This window comes from Scyliorhinus torazame, chromosome 21, assembly GCF_047496885.1.
Source record: "Scyliorhinus torazame isolate Kashiwa2021f chromosome 21, sScyTor2.1, whole genome shotgun sequence".
NCBI lineage: Eukaryota > Metazoa > Chordata > Chondrichthyes > Carcharhiniformes > Scyliorhinidae > Scyliorhinus > Scyliorhinus torazame.
Window position 1 is genome coordinate 8,670,696 of NC_092727.1, and position 19,990 is coordinate 8,690,685.

At 44.5% G+C, this 19,990-nt stretch overlaps 1 protein-coding gene across 4 annotated transcripts in view; it reads left to right on the forward strand.

Annotated features, from left to right (window-relative positions):
• kmt2a (lysine (K)-specific methyltransferase 2A) overlaps positions 1 to 19,990 on the forward strand; it is a 213,682-nt gene that overhangs the window by 130,658 nt on the left and 63,034 nt on the right. For all 4 annotated transcript variants that reach the window (XR_011937424.1, XR_011937425.1, XM_072486449.1 and 1 more), the window contains exons 17-21: positions 162 to 272; positions 796 to 869; positions 4,172 to 4,368; positions 13,754 to 13,860; positions 15,232 to 15,369. Coding sequence is in view for 2 of the 4 variants with exons in the window: in XM_072486449.1 (XP_072342550.1) it covers positions 162 to 272; positions 796 to 869; positions 4,172 to 4,368; positions 13,754 to 13,860; positions 15,232 to 15,369 (627 nt within the window). In the remaining 2 variants the exon portion in view is untranslated. The remainder of the gene's footprint in view (positions 1 to 161; positions 273 to 795; positions 870 to 4,171; positions 4,369 to 13,753; positions 13,861 to 15,231; positions 15,370 to 19,990) is intronic.

Consider the following 19,990-nt stretch of genomic DNA (forward strand, 5'->3'; position numbering starts at 1 on the left):
ATGCTTTGACTAAGCTGTAATCCACAAATGAAATCTTAGGCTATCTGTAAATTCAGCATCATCAAATCTCTGCAGCATGAGTCACTCCTCTGTATATAATTAAAGTATGCTATCTGTTGGCAAATGCTTTGATGTCTGATTATCTACTGTCGTATGTTCAGCTGGAGTTCAGCGATGACATTGTGAAGATCATCCAAACAGCAATGAATTGTGATGGAGGGCAGCCTGAAAACAAAAAAGCCAATAGCATGGTCAAGGCATTCTTTATACGGGTAAGTGAAAAAATAGGGTAGTTTAGCTGCAGTTTGCAGTGTCCCTTGTTTTATCTCAAGACTAGGTTAATGCTGCGGCATTACAATTGTAAGGTGCAATCAGGCTGAGAAAATCCTGTCTCCTGGCGACCAGCTACAACTGTCGAAGGCTAATCACAGAAACTAAATTGTTTTTCTCTGTTGCTGAGCAATCAAATGTTCCATCTTAGACTTAATTTCCTTGCCTAGAATATTTCAGCACTTTCTTTTAAAATCATTTAGATCCAGTCATCCTTCAATATTTTAACTTTTAAAATTGAATTGTATCATTTATGACCTGGTGTTTTTACTTGGTTCCTGGTAGCAAGCAATTTACACGCTCTCAATTTACACTGCATGATAACAGAACCACAGAAGGGAGAAAAATGAGATGGGGCAATACGCAAGAGGATAACATATCCTCATATAAATCTGATATTTTGCCTTTAGTTCAGTTCCTGGACAGCCTACCATCTCACAGTAATTGCGTTTATTTCTTCCGTAGCAAATGGAGCGATTCTTCCCATGGTTTCGTGTTAAGGAGTCCAAGTTCTGGGAGCCCAACAAGGTTACCCCAAAGTGAGTACTATAAACATGTTGGGCTGGATTCTCCGTCCTGCTGCATCACATTTCTGTTTCACCCTGCCGGCGGGATGCTCTGTTACGCTGGCCGGTCAATGGGGTTTCCCACTATGGGGCAGCCCCACGCCGTCAGGAACCCCCCCCCGTGCTGCCGGCAAAATGGAGCACCCCGCCGGCGGAGAATCCAGCCCGTTAAATTTGTTTTATAAAGCGATTTGAAACTACAAACGTGAACCAAAATTTCAGAGTTTTCAGTATCTGTAAGACAAAGCATGAGATCCGGACAATGGAATCTCAACTGGACATGTGAAAGGAGATTGAATCCTCAGTTGGGGTAAGAATACAGACTTGATCATCATTCAGGGGTAAGAATCAGGGGGCGGGATTCTCCCATCAGGCAGCACCCTGGCGTAAAAACGCAAATGTTTTACTCCGGCCTGTCAACAGGCCTTCCGGCGCCCGATTCTCCAGGCCACAGGGGGCCAGCACGGCGCTGGAGCGGCCCACACCGCTCCAGCTGCTGACCCCAGTGTCAACTGGGCGTCACGGGGTCCGCACATGCGCAGTAGCACCGGCGCCAACCCGCACATGCGCAGTGGCTTTCTGCTCTGCGGCGGCCCCGCCACCAAATGGCGTAGGGCTACGGGAGCCGGCGCGGAAGAAAGGAGGCCCCCAGCCCAAAAGGCCAGCCCGCCGATTGGTGGGCCCCGATCGCGGGCCAGGCCACAACGGAGGCCCCCCCGGAATCGGACCCCCCTGCCCCCCACAGGCCGCCCAGGACCCTTCAATGCCGAGATCCCGCTGGCTCAGAGCATGTTAGAACAGCGCCGGTGGGACTCGGGTTTTTTGCTACAGCCGCTCGGCCCATCCAGGCCGGAGAATTGAGGGGGGGGGGGGGGGGTGGGTGGCGGCGCGTAGAGTGGAGAACCGCGTCGGAACGGCGTGGCGTGATTCACGCGGCACCCCAGGGATTCTCCGACCCGGTTAGGGGTCGGAGAATCCCGGCCAATATCTAAATCCAACTTGGGGACATGGATTTGTAAACTTATCAGAAACTTAAGTGGACAACAACTTAGATCAAAATGGATACAAAGATATGCTGAAAGGTTAAGATGATGTATATAGAGTGGGAGGAGACCATGTGATGTATAAACACCAGCATCGATTAGTTGGGCTGACTGGTCTGTTTCTGTGCTGTATACTCTATGGACATCAGGGTTTGGGATGACATATCTGGATCTTAATTGGGGACAGGGACTAGAAGGCAATTTGAATCTGTCCACTCTGAAGTTGAGTCACACAGACTCAAAATATTAACTGTTTTATCTCTTTTCACGGAATCTGCCAGACAAGCTGAGTTTTCCCAGTATTTTCTATTCTTATTTGAAATCTGTCTGGGGTGGGAATGCATGTCTGAATCTTAATATGGGGCAGGATTGGAAATTGTTATCATAATTGGGCATTTTGAGAACTGACCTGAATCTTCCATCAGGTTCAGGACTGAAACGGAGAATGGAATTTCATTCAGTCAGGAATGCATTTCTGAATTCCAGTAAGGCACAGAAATAGAGATTGGCAAGTCAATTAGACACAGGCAGGAATGCAGGTTTGAATGGGGTTCAGGAATGCTGATTTAAATCTTAACTAAGATGCTGGCAGGTATAGAATACTGTGATAAATCTTCAAACACTACTTGCCATTGTGTTGAAAACCTGAACTAATTACCGTTGCTCAATATTAGGGGAATGAAACTTTTTTTTGACGTTTGTCTGAATATTTGAGTTTCTAGCGTTTTCTTAACTTTCTGTTTTGTGTTAGGAAATGCTTTTTATGGAAAGTCTTCATGTTTTAAGAATGAAGTTGATTGATTTGGAGCTGCTCCTTATCACCATTGCAAATATGGATGAGAGTTAGAGCAGACCACAACAGTAGACCATTTGCCAATGGGTATCCCTATATTGTAGCAATGCATTTCAGAATGATAAACTTTCATTGTGTCAGTAATGAACAGTAACTAACAAAACATCTTATGCGTGGTCTAATTTCTTGAGCGTCTTCTGTTTTTTGTGTTTTACCTGTTAATTATTTTCTCAGGTTAGTATCTCCCTTCAATATCTCCAGCCGTAATTTAGCTGTGCTCTTGCTCCATATAATCTTTACCTGTCTGGTACCTACAAAATTGTCAGCATGCCTAGTGATGGAACAGAAAACCCTGGTTGTTGTACTTCAGCTTACTAGTTATATCACGTTCTCCTGTGATCTTGCTGGACTTTGCTCTCAATTGCTGAAAGATTAACCACCTTCCCTCAAGATAGTTTTAAATAATGCACAGCCACATCTGCTCCATGCACTGAACTCTATTGCAAATAATGTTGGGTCTTTCAACTGGCCGCACAGTCTTTGACCTATCTCCTTTTCTATTTCTCTGAAGATTCCTAGACTTTACAAAAATGATTAGGAGAGCTGCAAATCAAACCATATTATGTAGACAAAGCGGGCAGCATGGTGGCACAGTGGGTTAGCACTGCGGCCTCACGGCGCTGAGGTCCCAGGTTTGATCCCGGCCCTGGGTCACTGTCCATGTGGAGTTTGCACATTTTCCCCGTGTTTGCGTGGGTTTCGCCCCCACAACCCAAAGATGTGCAAGCTAGGTGGATTGGTGACGCCTAAATTGCCCCTTAATTGGAAAAAATGAATTGGGTACTCTAAATTTAAAAAAAAAATGTAGACAAAGCCCACAAAATGCTTTTACTTGAATGATGTGCTCCCTGACTCAGATAAATGACCGACATACTACATGTGACAATATATGAGCATGAGCTGTACCAATCTGTGAGGAATAAAAGTAAATTACTGCTGATGCTGGAATCTGAAACCAAAAGAAGAAGTGCTGGAAACTCTCAGCAGGTCTGGCAATATCTGTAAGGAGAGAAAAGAGCGAGTGTTTCGAGTCCAGGTGATCCTCTGTCAAAGCTGAGGAAACCTGGGTTTCTATCCTGTATACCTGGCCACTAAAGTGATGTACTGAAGGTTGTCAGTGGAACAATATAACAGATTGAACTCATGCCTAGGGTGCAATGAAGCAAAATGTGAAAATGGCATAAGTCCAAATGTTGTAACATTGATTCTACCCAACGTCTCTCCCTTAAGATTTTCTGGTTTTTTTTCAACCTGGATATGATTATCTTCCCAACTGGACACACTTACTTTAGTGTCCCAGCCAGGCGACTACATGTTAAATTCTTCAGCGGAGCATGTTTTCTTGATTTCCTTACTCTCCGTTTCCTGTTGTGTTTCAGTAGTGGAATGCTGCCCAATGCTGTGTTGCCACCATCTTCAGATCACAACTATGCTCAGTGGCAAGAGCGGGAGGAGAGCACTCGCACCGAACAACCAGCACTTACCAAGAAGATTATACCTGCGCCGCAACCAAAAGGACCTGGAGATCCTGATTCGCCAGTGCCTCTGCCTCCACCACCTCTTGCAATAGCAGCAGGTATGAGCGAAATATTAAACAAAACAACTGTGCTGTTGTATTTTTACGTCTTTGTGTGCAAAGGAAATCGAGGAACAGTGAACAAAGGTGGGTAAAAGTATAAATCACCCACCACCTTACTAAGTGACAAAACAAGCTCAAAAGTGGTTAGCACTGCTGCCTCACGTCATCGAGGTTCCAGGTTTGATCACGGCTCTGGGTCACTGTCTGTGTGGAGTTTCCCCCTGTGTTTGCATCGGTTTCACCCCCACAACCCAAAGATGTGCAGGATAGGTGGATTGGCCTCACTAAATTGCCCCTTAATTAGAAAAAATGAATTGGGCACTCTAAAATTATTTTTAAAAAGACCTCCATCAGAGACTCCCATCAGACTGCATCCCCCCCATAACAGAATCCACATAACAGAGAACCCCCCCATATCAGAGAACCCTCCCGATATCAGCGAATCCCCCCAATATCAGCGAATCCCCTCCATAACAGAGACCCCCCCTCCCATAACGGAGATTCCACATAACAAAGAACCCCCCCACAATCAGTCAACCCTGCCTGGAAGCTAAAGAGCAGTTCAGGCAGAAACAGTGCAAGAATCACTGCCTTTCACTCACCTGACCCTTAGTAGGCTGTAATTGACAGCTTCCAGGCAGCCAAGTATCTGGAGTGTTTATTTTAATTTCCCTTCACACTTGAATGCATCTCAAGTAGCCTGCTTTGAACATAACCACAATGTTTTTAAACACCGAGGCGTTAAGTGCTTTCACTTCCTCTTTATCTCAGCAGAAAACTGTCAAATCATAGCTTGATGTTTATAAACATTGCTATTAAGTTCACAGCAGGGTACTTGAGATGGATTCTGTCCATCTTAGAAAGTTATAGGGCTGGAGGAGATTATAGAGATAGGGTGGAGCGAGGCCATAGAAAGATTTGAAAATGAGGGTGAGATTATATTTGAGGCATTGCTGGATTAGAGATGTCTGTGTAAATTAGGGAGTTTGGTGGAGGGGGAAGGGTGGTGAAGAACAGTCGTGGAAGGGACAATTCCTTTGGAATGCTGTGAGGGGAGGAGAGGAGGATGTATTTGATGATGCCAGAGAGGCATGAGTCTCGTATGTTGAATTAGGTTGGTTGAGTGAAAGATAAGGATTCCGAGAGGAAGGAGAATGAGTGAGGGCAATGGATGAGATTTGAGAATCCTGTTCACTATAATGAATTGGAAGTCTTGGTTGAGGAAAATGTTTCGTGCTTTGATGTGGAAGATGGTATCATCTGAGTAGATATAAACCATTTCTTAGTATTGCTAATGTGATGATAGCCCATTTTCAAATTAAACTAAGCTTGGTCTTAAACACCCCGATATATGCTTCGATAAAAACATTAGGAAAGATTCAAATGAAGCTTTATATTCACAAATTTTCTGTAGAAACATTTTAGAATATTACACAAATGTACTTTCATTGAGAGTGCCTTTTGGGATTTGGATACATGGACCAAAAAGACTCATGGGTTATTTGGCCATTAAAATTAATCGGAAAATCTATTTGAGGCCCACTGAACCCACTGTTTGCGATCCTCCACCTGCCCTGAACATTCAGGATTCACTCCCAGCTTTGTTCAAGGATAGCAAATTTGCAAAGTATATTTTCACAGACAGAGGGCTGCATATTTATTTATCAGTATATGTTTAAAATTTCTTTTTAGCTCACCTTTTTAAGGGTAAATGAAACATTTTTCTAGTTTTAGTGCATTTCTCTTAAGGTTTCCCACAGCTGTAGCTTTTTGAGATGAACAATGCCAGCTACAGGAGTGCAGAACAGAATTAGGCTGTAGCAATCCAGCTGAGTCCTAATGTGCAACATGTATGTTACAGGCTGTCCCCATCTTGCTGTTGGATAGTGTTAACATCCATGCGCTCGATGCCTATTCTGATGAGCTGCTTGTAGGTATAGGAGAGAGTGTACCAGGGTGACTTGCTCATTGGTAGTTCTCGCTTAGCAACCTGTGTCGTGAGAGTACCTTTAAGAAATGGGTGTTTAAGAAATGTACCTTTAAGAAATGGGTGTTTTTCAGTGATGTCAGAGTGTGGGTAGCTGGGCTGTCTGTCATCTTTTTACTTTCGTTTTAGGCTGTTTGCTGCAGGGTGTGTTTTAGTTTCATTTTCAGTGTTGGAGCTGAAGCCCGACAGCAAGTGTACTGTTGATCTCTCTGCCATGAAAAGACTATCTCTTGATCATTTGGTGAATTCAGAATTATAAATGTTCTCAGTAGTGAATGTAAACCTAATGTGCTTCTGTTAAAAGGTGTTTCTTTTGTCTTCTGGATGTTTGGGAAGTTATTAAGGATTACTTAGTGTTGTATTCTTTGGGGGTTGTATTTGAATTGATGGTTGCTAAGATGTTCACTGTATGTTTTAAAAAGGTTAACTTGAATTCATAGAATAAACGTTGTTTTTCTTTAAACAATACTTTTTGATTTCTGCTGTACCACACCTGTAGAGTGGGCCATTTGCTCCCCATACCACAATCCATTAAAAGTTGTGGGTCAGGTGAACTCCATGCTACACTTTGGGGTTCTCTAAACCCTGGCTCATAACACTTGCACAGTAAGCTTTGGCACCCCATGGTTAGTGACTGGAAAAATCAGAGTTTACCTCAACATAAGTCTGCACTTAACTGGAAAGGAGAGGAGAAAATGAGGGAGAAATGGAAAGGGCATATTAAAGATGGACTAGATTTTTAACCTGTTGGCCACGAATGAGCAATTAGCAGAAAATCTAGTCTACGGTTTTCCACATTACAACAGTGACTACACTTCAGCTATAGAGCACTTTGGGACATTAGGTGGTTATGAAAGGTGTTTAAAAATGCAAAACTTTCCTTTTTACGGGGATAATGTGTATCAAATTGACCTTCAACTTAGTTATAGCACAGCTGAAGGCCAACCACATCGGCAATAAATAGCATGTTCAGGAGCTTTATAATTTAGTAAAAGAGTCAATTTCACCGGAAGCTTTTGGATTGGTTGCAGTAACTTTGGTGGAAAGTCTGAGGAAACCTCAGAGTTTCCACTGATCATCTGCTGAAGCTAAAACAGCTGATCAGGAACTCCCCACTGGAGAGAATACCTGGTGAAAACTCCTGATGTCCAGCTGCACTATTTTTATGGATAGGCGGATCATGCTTGCTGTTTATCCAGTTGTCTTTTTCAGATATCAACTCAACGTTTCATATTGATTTCATGAGTGTTTTCGGACACTTTCTTAGAGCAGTACGTTCTAGAGTCAACCAGGGAGCAGGCTATCCTAAACCTGGTAATATGCATTAATACAGAATTAATCGACCGCATGGTAAAGGAGCATCTAGGTGTCAGAAGTCACAACACAATAGAATTTCATATTCAGTTTGAAGTAGAGAAGTGTCGGTCCATGACTTGTGTTTTCAACCCAAAGGTAACATTGGAGTACGAAGACAGAGCTGGCAAAGGCTAACTGAGAAACTAAGCCAAAGGGTAGCACAGTAGAGTTACTCGGAAAAGATTTATCCCAGTGAGAAAAAAAGGCTCTTTGAGGGGGCTAAATAAGGAAGTTAAGGATAGTATTAAAGTGAAAGAAGCAAAGATTTGTGGTCGGTGGGAGGATTAGACAGATATTACAAACCTGTAAAGAATGACAAAAATATGATAAAGAGGCTGACAGCAGAGTAAGAGAGAAAACCAGCTAGCAATATAAAAACAGAGTAAATGTACAAGTATTTGAATAGGAAAAGAGTAACTAAAGCTTGTGTTGGTCCTCTGGAGTATGAATCTGAGAAATTGATAATTGAAATAGAGGAGACGTTGAACAGGTATTTTGTGTTTGTATTCATGGTAGAGGACTAAGAAATCTTCCCAATGGTTTCTGAAAATCAAGAGGTGATAGGGAAGGCTGTACTTAATACAATCACCATCACAGTGAAAAGATACCAGGAAAACTATTAGACCTAAATGTTGACAAGTCCTCAGGACTCAATGACATGCATCCTAGGGTGTTAAAAGAAGTTGCAGCACATATAGCAATATATATTCCTCAGATTCTGGAAAGGTTCCATCAGAAGGGAAAATAGCTAATGTAAACCTTTCTTTAAGAAAGGAGAAAAGCATAAATCGGGATATTATAGACCAGTTAGCCTAACATCTGTCATGGCGATAGTAATAGAATCCATTATCTTGCTGTAGCAAGATACTCAGATAATCGCGATTTGGTCAAGCAGAGTTAACATGGCTCGTCGGTGCAGGAAGTGAGGTAAGTGTGGCCTCAGTGAGGCCAAAAAAGTCTCGTTTGATAGCGGGGTCATTCTCGACGCTGCAGGAGCAGAGAAACACCCCGCTGTACCCGCCCAAAATGGGACTTTGTTTTGGGCGTTAAATATCGTCCATTAGTATGCATAAAGGATTGGTTGGTTAACAGGAAGCAGAGAGTTGGGATAAATGGGCCTTTTTCAGATTGGAAAGCTGTAGGTGCTGGAGTGTCACAGAGATCAGTGCTGGATCCTCAACTATTTACAATCTATATCTGACTTGAATGAGGGGAGAAAATGTTTGGCAGCCAAATTTACTGATTACACCAAGATAGGTAGGAAAGTAAGTTGTCAAGAGGAAGTAATGAGATATCAACAGGTAGTAAATGGGCAGAATTTGGCTAATGGGGTAAAACATGGATAAATGTGAACTTGTCCACTTTGGCAGAAAGAATAGAAAAGCATTTTACTATTTACATGGAGAAAGATTAGTTGTACACGGGATCTGAGTGTCCTGGCACATGAATCACAGTTTTCAAATACAGCCAATGACTAGGAAGACAAATATAGAATGTGGCCATTCATTGCAAGGGGAATGGAATATAAAATTAGCGAAGTTTCACTGCAGCTGTACTGGGTCTTGGTGAGATTATGGATGTGAGTTACTGGCTGCGTGCGTCCCACTGGGGCGGTAGATCCAGGAAGAGGCCTCCTCTGGGATTCCCACAATGGGCGGGACCTAGTCTCACACGGATAAGTGAGTTTAGAAACCCACTTAGCTGTACTGCCACCTGATCGATCGGCCACGTGCCATCTACCGGCCTCGACGAGGAGACCCCAGCCAGGCACCGTTTAGCAGTGGTCCCCACAAATGGGGACCAGACGGAACCGCACTGGGGAGTCTCACAGGCACTCAAAGACCTCAAGTTGTTGGCCACTGGGGAGGGTGGCATCCTGGCACTGTGGGTGCCACCCGGGCACCTTGGCACTGCCACCCGGGCACCTTGGCAGTGCTACTTGGTACCTTGGCAGTGTCACCCATGGCCCGAAATAGCAACAAATTGCAGTTAGATAGTGGGGTCTTTCCTGGCACTATAAGCGGATGATTCTATTTGGTTAGGTCACGCCCTACATCTAGAATACCATGTACAGTTTTGGTCTCTTTATTAAAAAAATTATACAGCTTTAGAAGTAGTTCAGAGAAGATTCATTCAACTCATTCTTGGGATGTAGAGATTGTCTTATGAAGGAAGGTTGGGCCTATTTCCATTGGAGTTTAGAAGAGTGAGAGTGAAGAGTGATCTTATTGAAACATGTAAGATCCTGAGGGGACTTAACAGGGTGGATATCCAGAGGATGTTTCATCTTATGGAGGGGACTAAAACTAGGGGACATAGTTTAAAAGAGTACTTAGTGTGTGGAATTATCTTCCCCAGTAAGTAGTGGAAGCTGGGTCATTGGATTTATTCAAGACTGAGTTTGGGCGACAACCTCAAGAGTTAAGGGGGAACAGACAGGAAAGTGGAGCTGAGACCACAACCAGATCAGATATTATTGGACGGTGGAACAGGCTCGAAGGGCCAAAGGGCCTACTCCTGCTTCTATGTTCCTATATTATACTTTGCTGGATACTCAACGAAAGGGCTATGATTTTGGGTTCATGAGCTGCAATCCTAGTTTTCTTATAAGGCAAAAAGGGAGCAATTTAACCCCCCCCCCCCCCCCCCCCCCCCCCCGGCCCCACCCATGATGTGTTTGGTAGTGGTGGAGGTATTTGATCAAGTGGTAGAGTATTGCCTCCCTAATTAAGTCAATGGAAGAAAGGCTTGAGGAGGGTCTCCCCAACACGGTGCCAATTGAGAACTATAAGTTGGAAATCAATATGCACTTAAGGGCCCCATCCTGTTGCCATTGGTATTAAGCCAGTGGTGGACCCGCCATGCAAGAAGCATGTCAAACATCAGCGGTATTTGCGGGCTCCTGGGAAGTCACTTATTCAAAGGTACTTATTACCTGTTTGAGCGATCAATCTCCTGGGGTGGGAAGAGCTGAGAGCCACCTTGCTGTTGACCCACCCCCTCAATCCACCCCACTCTCCTGTCACCTCCCTTTTCGTCATCAGTCACCTGGTGGCTGAGATCCAGCGATGATACTGAACCCCGACTGGGTGTCTTACCAGCAGCAGCTACACATCCTCAGTGGCACAGCCAGTCAGTACAGCTGCCAGCCTCTGATTGGCCAGAAGGGCTTCTGTCCCCAGGGCCCTTGTTCTTGGAGATGTTCACTAGTGTCTAGTCATGTGCCAATGGCACTTAATACTGCCCTGACGCGGGGCTCTCGCTGGCTCTGCATTAAATATTGCCCATACTGCATAAATAAAATGCTATGGACTGTTTGTAGTACATGTTAGTCATCTAGTGGTAGAATATGGTATTGCATTTTTCAAATAGCTCTGTAACTGTAACTGGAGATAAACAGGAAATGCTGGAAATACTCAGCAGATCTGGCAGCATCTGTGGAGAGAGAAGCAAAATTAACGTTTCAGCCCAACAAAGTTTTGGCAGAACTGTGAATGGAGATCTTCAGATTGCACAAAAGGACTAATTTCTCAAGCGCAAGGTTGCGGGTGGAGCCTCATCTTTGAGAATACATCAGAAATCCTGCGACAATCTCATAGTTTTTTGCCTATTGATTTCAATGGACATAGATTTGTGAGAATTGTGCCTGTAATTTCCCATTACACCCTTCCATTAAGTGAGGCCTAATTTTGGGTGCATATATTTGCAAAATTGATCCCAATGTCTTCATACTCACTTCTTAAGCAATGTTGAAATAGCAACCAACATGGTCAGTAAAATTAACGATGTGCAAAATTGAATGTAAGCACGCTATGGCCAAGTCTCAAAAGCTTGTTTCTGATTATAAAACCATTTCTAAAGTGGCTGCATCTGGTTATGTACCTGGTTAACGCTAGTGTAACCTAACTGAAGGGCAACACGGTGGCGCAGTGGATTAGCCCTGCTGCCTCACGGTGCCGAGGTCCCAGGCTCGATCCTGGCTCTGGGTCACTGTCCGTGTGGAGTTTGCACATTCTCCCTGTGTTTGCGTGGGTTTCGCCCCCACAACCCAAAGATGTGCAGGCTAGGTGGATTGGCCACGCTAAATTGCCCCTTAATTGAAAAAAATGAATTGGATATTCTTAATTTATAATTTTTTTTAAAGTGTCACCTAACTGTTAATATTGGTGAGCTAGTGACTGACCCAACTTACATGACAAAATAACCTGTGATTGTTTCTACAAGTTTGTACTGTAATGTATGAAGATATTCTATTCAGCACCCTCCGGAAAATATACTGGAATAACCATAGGCAATAGTATTGTCAGACGTATAGCTGGTGTAGGTACTGGAACCAGTACTGTTCTGAGGCTGGAAAGAATCTTCTTTATCTTTTGTCTCCATGGTTGGCTTGGACAGTATTTATGGGTATCGAGTACATTGACGTAATGGAGCTGTCTGAATAATATGTGCAATTTAACTGTAGCTGTAAATCTTCGAAACAGCACAGCTTGGAGACAAATAACACCTCTAATTAGAACTTCCCACCTATAAATCCTGATCAAATCACAGAGAAATATTGAACTGCATTCCAAAATAACTATCTTCCAGCTCATTTCTTTATCCTGATAGAAATGTACAAAATTGCATTGCTTCACACATAAGCCGCAGAAAATGATGGGAATCTATTTCTCTTTTCTCTATTCCTCAAACACCTGCAAGAAATTGCATTTTGCTTGTGGCTTTGATCATTTTTGCTTGTGAAACCTTGTGCTTATTAGTGTAGGAGTTGATGACACAGTATACTGTGCATGGCTAGTGAGACAGTTGTTCCAGTAACCTAAAAGGCAGCGTGACATAGCATCTTGTAGTACAGAAGGAGGCCATCATGCCTGGCTCTTTGAAAAAGCTATACAGTTAATCCCACTCAACCTGTTCTTCCCAATAACCTGCAAACATATTATTATGTTTGAAAGTTACTATTGAAACTGCTTCAACCACCCATTCAGATAAGCTGCGTAAAAAGAAACTTCTCAAGTGTCTTCTGGTTCTTTTGAAGTCGCTCATCTTACTGTGCTTCTGGTAAATCACAACTGAACTGCCCTTGGCATCCTTCCTGAAGTGTGCTGTCTCACATTGAACACAATACTCTAGCTGGAGCCTAATCAGTGATTTATCATTTCCCAAACTAACCATTCATGCAGTCTTTCTGAGTGAGATCACCAACTTAATCCGAGCTTGTTGCAAGAGCCTACAGCAGTGCAAACTGTACTGAATCCCTACTTGTGTAGGGCCCCTGCAGCTTTCAGCCCGAATGGGTATTGTCCCACCCCACTGAACTAGATTTAGTTTTGGATCCTGGAGCAGAATGTACCTACACTTGTGCATATTAAACACCTATTCTGACAGTAACATGTTTTCAGTTATACCTCATGGAAATGCATTTCTGACAATTTTCTGTCCGAATACTGCGTACGCCCGAACACTTGAATTAAGAGCAGGAGCAGGTTATTCAACCCCTCAAACCTGCTCTACTATTTGATATGATCATGGCTTACCTGATTGTAGTCTCTACTTTCCTGTCTACCCCCTATACCTTTTGGCTCCCTTGTCGGTCAAGAATCTATCTAACAACCTTAAAAATATGAAATGCTCCTACCGTCACTGATTTCCGGGGAAGAGACATTTTACAGAATAATGACTCTGAGAGAAGAAATTTCTCCTCAACTTAAATGGAAGAACCTGTAGTTTTAAACAATGTCCCATAATTCTAGTCTCCCACAATCAGAAACATATTTTCAGAAACTGTCAAGTCCCCTCAGGATCCTATATGTTTCAAGAAGGTCACATCACATTCTTCTAAACTACAAGGATACAGGCCCAACCTGTTCAACCTTTCCCTATAAGGCCTTTATCCCAATGTTTTGCTCTGTTGAATTAGAACTGTTCAGTACCTCATGTGAAACTCTTGGAAATGTTAGTCAGGAACAGTAATTATTACTCATGAACAATGCTACTAATGCAAATAATGGAATAATGTCAAGTTGTCGTCTTTATAAGGCTCTGACAGAAGCCGAGAGGACAGTCCTGATATCGACCCTCCACCTGATGTGGAAGACAACAGGCAGTGTGTGCTTTGCCTGAAATATGGCGATGACAGCAGAAACGTGAGTATCTGTTTGCCGTTTATCTCCAAGCCAGTTGTTGAAACATACTCGATTGTAAATGTTTTGCTGTTTATTTTTGTGCATGTGGAAAAGCAGCAATATTCTTCCAAACAAGGCTTAAACACATGTAACTGTGATTGGTTTATTTGACGTGGGATTGCCTGCCTTTGCTTTGAGAAGTTAGCCAAACATATAAATGCTACTTCTGATGTTTTGCAGGTATTGTTTGGATGGGCACTAAGTTAATTCTGTAATCATTTAGCTTAAAATCAAGGAACTTCATTAAAACAACTGTTTAGTTAAGAGTGTAAATTAAAACTGGTTAATTTGTATGTATGATTGTAGCTGTGCACAGTTCTAAAGCAGCTGTGTATTGCTCCATTCAATTATTGCACATTTTAGCTGGACCTGGAAAGCATCCAGTCGTATTTGTGCCATGTAAGTTCTAGGCAATGACCTGTACTATCGTCAGGTCTGCCACCAACGACAACTTTGGGCTAGTTTTCAATAGAAACTAACTTTGCCTGATATGTCCAAATGGAGGCAACAAGAGTAGAAACTAGATATTTTGTAGCACGTGCCTCACCACCTGAACCATCAGAGCCTCTCTACCATCTGTAAGGCTCAAGTCAGGAATGTAATGGCACATTTACTGCATACCTGGATGGATGAAGCCACAATACCACTTGAAGTTTTAATACCAGGCAGTTTACTTAATGGATAGTCCTAAAATTGGACTTAAGATCTGTGCCCTCTATTACTGGTATACTGTACGAACTAAAAGAAGCACTGTAGCAATCCCCATTGACTACACTCTCTTCTTTGTGACCTCCACTACGAAGAATGACACCTCTAGATTCCTCTCCATCCTGACTTTAATGTATGTCCCTGTTCCTGCATTGCCACTGGATCAGCACCTTATTCAACATCATCACAAGAACCATGGAAACTTAAGCAAAAGTCTATTACCACCTCCTCAGGTTAGCTAGGTATAACCAATAAATGTGGCTTCACCAGACTTGCCCACATCCCGAAAACTAACAAAAAAAAAGTAAAATAAAAAGTATTCACTTTCCTTCTTGAATGAAACTGAGCTGGGAGGATATGTTTGCGAAATCTTCATTTTTTTGCTGGATCCTGGGAGTTGTTCAGACGAAAGAGCTCTGTCTGCATTTCCTACAGTCTATATTTACATATTTGCTAAAGCGAGCTGAGGGGAACAAGAGCTCGTGTTTCATTTGAGCTAACAAACGGAATTCTTCAGCATACCCCGTAGCTACTAACCATAGGGGGATATTTAGTGGAGACTTCTCAATGGTGTATGGAATCTGTCTTAAAACCGGGTATTAATAGAACTGTTGGATCTTTTAGGATGCTGGACGACTTCTATACATTGGTCAGAATGAGTGGACACACATAAATTGTGCTTTGTGGTCAGCGGAAGTCTTTGAGGATGATGATGGTTCGTTGAAGAACGTGCACATAGCTGTAATCAGAGGCAAGCAACTGGTAAGTTTTCATGGAGTTTCCAGTCCTAAACTGACCAATAGTGTAATAAAAAAAATGAGGTTTTCATGTTTCTTCTGGGTTGGGATATCTGCTCTGTTCCTGGGATTAAATACAGAATGTATAAATGATCACTATGCCTGACCTGATGAATAAGTAGCAGTGATTTGAGAGTGGAGTTCATTTCATTGGTGAGAGATTCAATTACCTCATTAAAACATATAAAATTTTACATGGCATGGGACAGCATGGATTAAATGTTTTCCCCTGGCTGGTGAGTCTAAAACCAGGGGACATAATCTCAGAAGAAGGGGTAGGTCATTTAAGACTGAGATGGGAAGGAATTCCTTCACTCAGAGGGTGGTGAGTCTTTGGGATTCTCCACCCAGACGTCTGTGGAAACTCAATCATTGGGCATGTTCAAGACAGAAATCGATAGATTTCTGGAGACTAATGACAGCAAGGGGATCAGCCATGATTTGATTGAATGGTGGAGCAGGCTCGACAGGCTGAATGACCTCCTCCTGCTCCTAGGTCCCGAATATTTTTCATATTTTCACTCCTTATATTATGCATATAGTTTGTTTTAAAAAGGTTGTTTTGTTATTACATAGATACATAGAAGATAGGAGCAGGAGGAGGCCTTTTGGCCCTTCGAGCCTGCTCTGCCATTCATCACGATCATGGCTGATCATCCAACTATCATGTGAGAGTACCTTTAAGAAATGGGTGTTTATAAATGGGTATGTATATAAATATCTGTAGTGGGAGTACTTTTAAGAAATGGGTGTTTACTACTGCAGTGATGTCAGAGAGTGGGTGGAGCTGGGCTGTCTGTCAGCTTTTTACTTTAGTTTTTGAGCAGGCTGCAGGGTGTGTTTTAGTTTCGTTTTCAGTGTTGGAGCTGAAGCCAGACAGAGCAGGTGCCATCAAAGGACTATCTCTTGATCATTTGGTGAATTTAGAATTATAAATGTTCTCAGTAGTGAATGTGAACCTAATGTGTTTCTGGTGAAAGGTGTTTTAAGTCTTATGGATGTTAAAAGGAAAGCTTGAAGCATTATTAGTGTTGTATTCTTTGGGGTTGTATTTGAATTGATGGTTGCTAAGATGTTCACTGTATATTTTAAAAAGGTTAACTTGAGTTCATAGAATAAACATTGTTTTGCTTTAAAAAATACTTTTCCATTTCTACTGTACCACACCTGTAGAGTGGGCCGTGTGCTCCCCGTACCACAATCTATTAAAAGTTGTGGGTCAGGTGAACTCCATGATACACTTTGGGGTTCTCTAAACCCTGGCCCATAACACAACTCAATAGCCTAATCCTGCTTTCCCCCCATAGCCTTTGATCCCATTCTCCCCAAGTGCTATATCCAGCTGCCTCTCGAATACATTCAAAGTTTTAGCATCAACTACTTCCTGTGGTAATGAATTCCACAGGCTCACCACTCTTTGTGTGAAGAAATCTCCTTATCTCTGTCCGGAATGGTTTACCCTGAATTCTCAGACTGTGACCCCTGGGGCGTCATTCTCCGACCCCCCCCCCCGCCGGATCGCAGAATGGCCGTTGGCCGCCGTGAATCCCGCCCCCGCCGAAGTCTCCGGTACTGGAGATTGGGCGGGGGTGGGAATCGGGCCGCGCCGGTTGGCGGGACCCCCCCGTTTAATTCTCCGGCCCGGATGGGCCGAAGTCCCGCCCAGAAATTGCCTGTCCCGCCGGCATAAATCAAACCTGGTATTTACCGGCGGGACCAGGCGGTGTGGGCGGGGTCCTGGGGGGGGGGGGGGGGGGGCGATCTGACCCCGGGGGGTGCCCCCACGGTGGCATGGCCCGCGATCGGGGCCCACCGATCCGCGGGCGGGCCTGTGCCGTGGGGGCACTCTTTCCCTTCCGCCTCCGCTACGGCCTCCACCATGGCGGGGGCGGAAGAGACTCTCCCCACTGCGCATGCGCGGGAAACTTTCAGCGGCTGCTGACGGTCCCGCGCATGCGCCGGGAAACTGTCAGCTGACGCTCCCGCGCATGCGCCGCATTTCCGCGCCAGCTGGCGGGGCAACAAACACCATTTCCGCCAACTGGCGGGGCGGAAATCCCTCCGGCGTCGGCCTAGCCCCTCAATGTTGGGGCTAGGCCGCCAAAGATGCGGAGCATTCTGCACCTTTGGGCCGGCGCGATGCCCGTCTCATTGGCGCCGTCTTTGGCGCCAGTCGGCAGACATCGCGCCGTTGGGGGAGAATTTCGCCCCTGGTTCTGGACACACCCATCATCGGGAACATCTCCCCTGCATCTACCCTGTCTAGTCCTGTTAGAATTTCATAAGTCTCTATGAGATCCCCCCTCATTCTTCTGAACTCCAGCAAGAACAATCCCAAATTAGTCAATCTCTCCTCATATGACAGTCCCGCCACCCCTGGTCGCTTTCCATACCGATCATCTGTATTCTGACATTGATAATAATAGTGATAATTATATGAGAATTGTGGAAATATTATTGAATTTTTAAAAAAGATTGTAAAATGTAGCCTGTACAGTGAACTATAAATTTCTGCTGGGAGTGAAATGGATGTTGTATGTAAGAAATTTCAGAGGTCACATGTTAAGTGCCACATGAGAGTCTTGGGAATATTGAAAATAATACAGCCGCCTTGACTAGAGAGCAGTAAAGAGAGAGAGTATGGGCTAAGAGTGTCCCAGAGGTGCATGCTAGAATATAGGGCGCGATTCTCCTATGCCGTGCCTTATGGGAGAATCGGCGTTCGCGCCATTTTTTCCTGCGGTGCCGGTCTGACGCCGACAGGCGATTCTCCGAGGAGCGGAGAATTTGCGCTGGCGCGGTGCCGGTCGCGGGCCGCTGTCCGTGGCCGGGCCGCCGATTCTCCGGCCTTGATGGGCCGTGCGGCTGCGCGGAAACGGCAGCGTCCCGCCGGCACAGTTCACCACTGCTTACAGCCGGCGGTAACTCTGCGCGTAGGGCAGCCTGTGAGGCGGGGAAAAGCGCTCCTTCACCGGGGGGGGGGGGGGGGCCTCCGATGGGGTCTGACCCGCGTTCAGGGCCCACCAATCGGCGGGCCAGCGTCTCCAGCCCTATTTTATTACACGGCCGGCTCCTGAACCCCCACGCCATGTTGCGTCAGGGCCGGCGTGCTGAGGAAGTCACCCGCGCATTCGCGGGGATGGCGCGGCCCAACTGCGCATGCGCGGGTTGGCGCGGCGCCCATTTGGCGCCGGGAAGGGTGGCTGGAGCGGCGTGATTCTGTGGGGGCCAGAATCGCTACTGCCCGCGCCCGCTTCGCGCCGTCGTGAAATGCGACGGCGTTCATGATGGTGCAAACACTCTGTCTCCATTTCGGAGAATCGTGCCCCTTATTTTCAATTTGGGTAAATGATGTGGATTTTCGTACACTAGAATGATGCAGAACTCTGCTGATGCTACAAAATTAAGGAGCATGTCAGGTTATAAGTAAGAACTCAGGAGGATCTAGGCAGTTTAGCAGAGTATACTTAAGCAGTATATTCTGAGGAAAAGAATAGTGAAAGAACACATGCCCTATATATGACGACTCGGAACAGTGAATCCACAGGGGGAAGCTAGGAGCGCAGATACGAAGATGTTTAAAGGTGGGACTGCAGTTTAAAAGACTAAAAATACAAATTCAATTCTGGGCATTCAATTAAACAAAAAAAAATATATTATGTTGGATTTCTAAATTTGTTTAAATTCATGCATAGTTCCAGGCACCCCTCCCAAGGGAAGAATATTCGACAAGGAAAGGATCTATAGAATGTTTCTGAAATCCAGGACCTGAAAGTTATAGTTAAGCAAACAGATTATTTTAATCATTAGAGTGCGGGTGGTTATGGGAATCTAATAGCGGCATTCCAAATTACAAAAGGGTAAAGAATGAAAGATTCTATCCACAAGTTGATGGTGGCACAGTGGTTAGCACTGCTTCCTCACAGCTCCACGGACCCAGGTTCAATTCCTGCCTCGGGTGACTGTGTGGAGTTTGCACTTTCTTCCCATGTCTGCGTGGGTTTCCTCCCACAGTCCAATGATGTGACGGTTAAATGGATTGACCATGATAAACTGCCCCTTAGTGTTCAAAAGGTGAGATGGGATTTCTGGGTTACGGGATAGGGTGAAGGTGTGGGCTTAAGTAGGGTGCTCTTTCCAAGGTCCGGTGCAGACCCGTGGGCCGAATGGCCTCCTTCTGCACTGTATATTCTATGATTCTAAGTATTTTTTTCTCAATGAAAATTGATCGCACTTTTAACTATGCTAGTAACAACACTGAGCGTGTTAACTCATTTCCAGTTAACTTGTCCAGACCCCATGATTGAGTTCCAGACAGTAACTCATCCTTGGATATTAATTATTCTCAACATAACCCATCTTGGCAACTAAAGCACTCTGATACTGTTATTTGTACAAATTAGTACTCTGCCACTGACCCCTTGGGCAGCACGGTAGCATAGTGGTTAGCACAATTGCTTCACAGCTCCAGGGTCCCAGGTTCAATTCCCGGCTTGGGTCACTGTCTGTGCGGAGTCTGCACGTTCTCCCCGTGTGTGCGTGGGTTTCCTCCGGGTACTCCGGTTTCCTCCCACAGTCCAAAGATG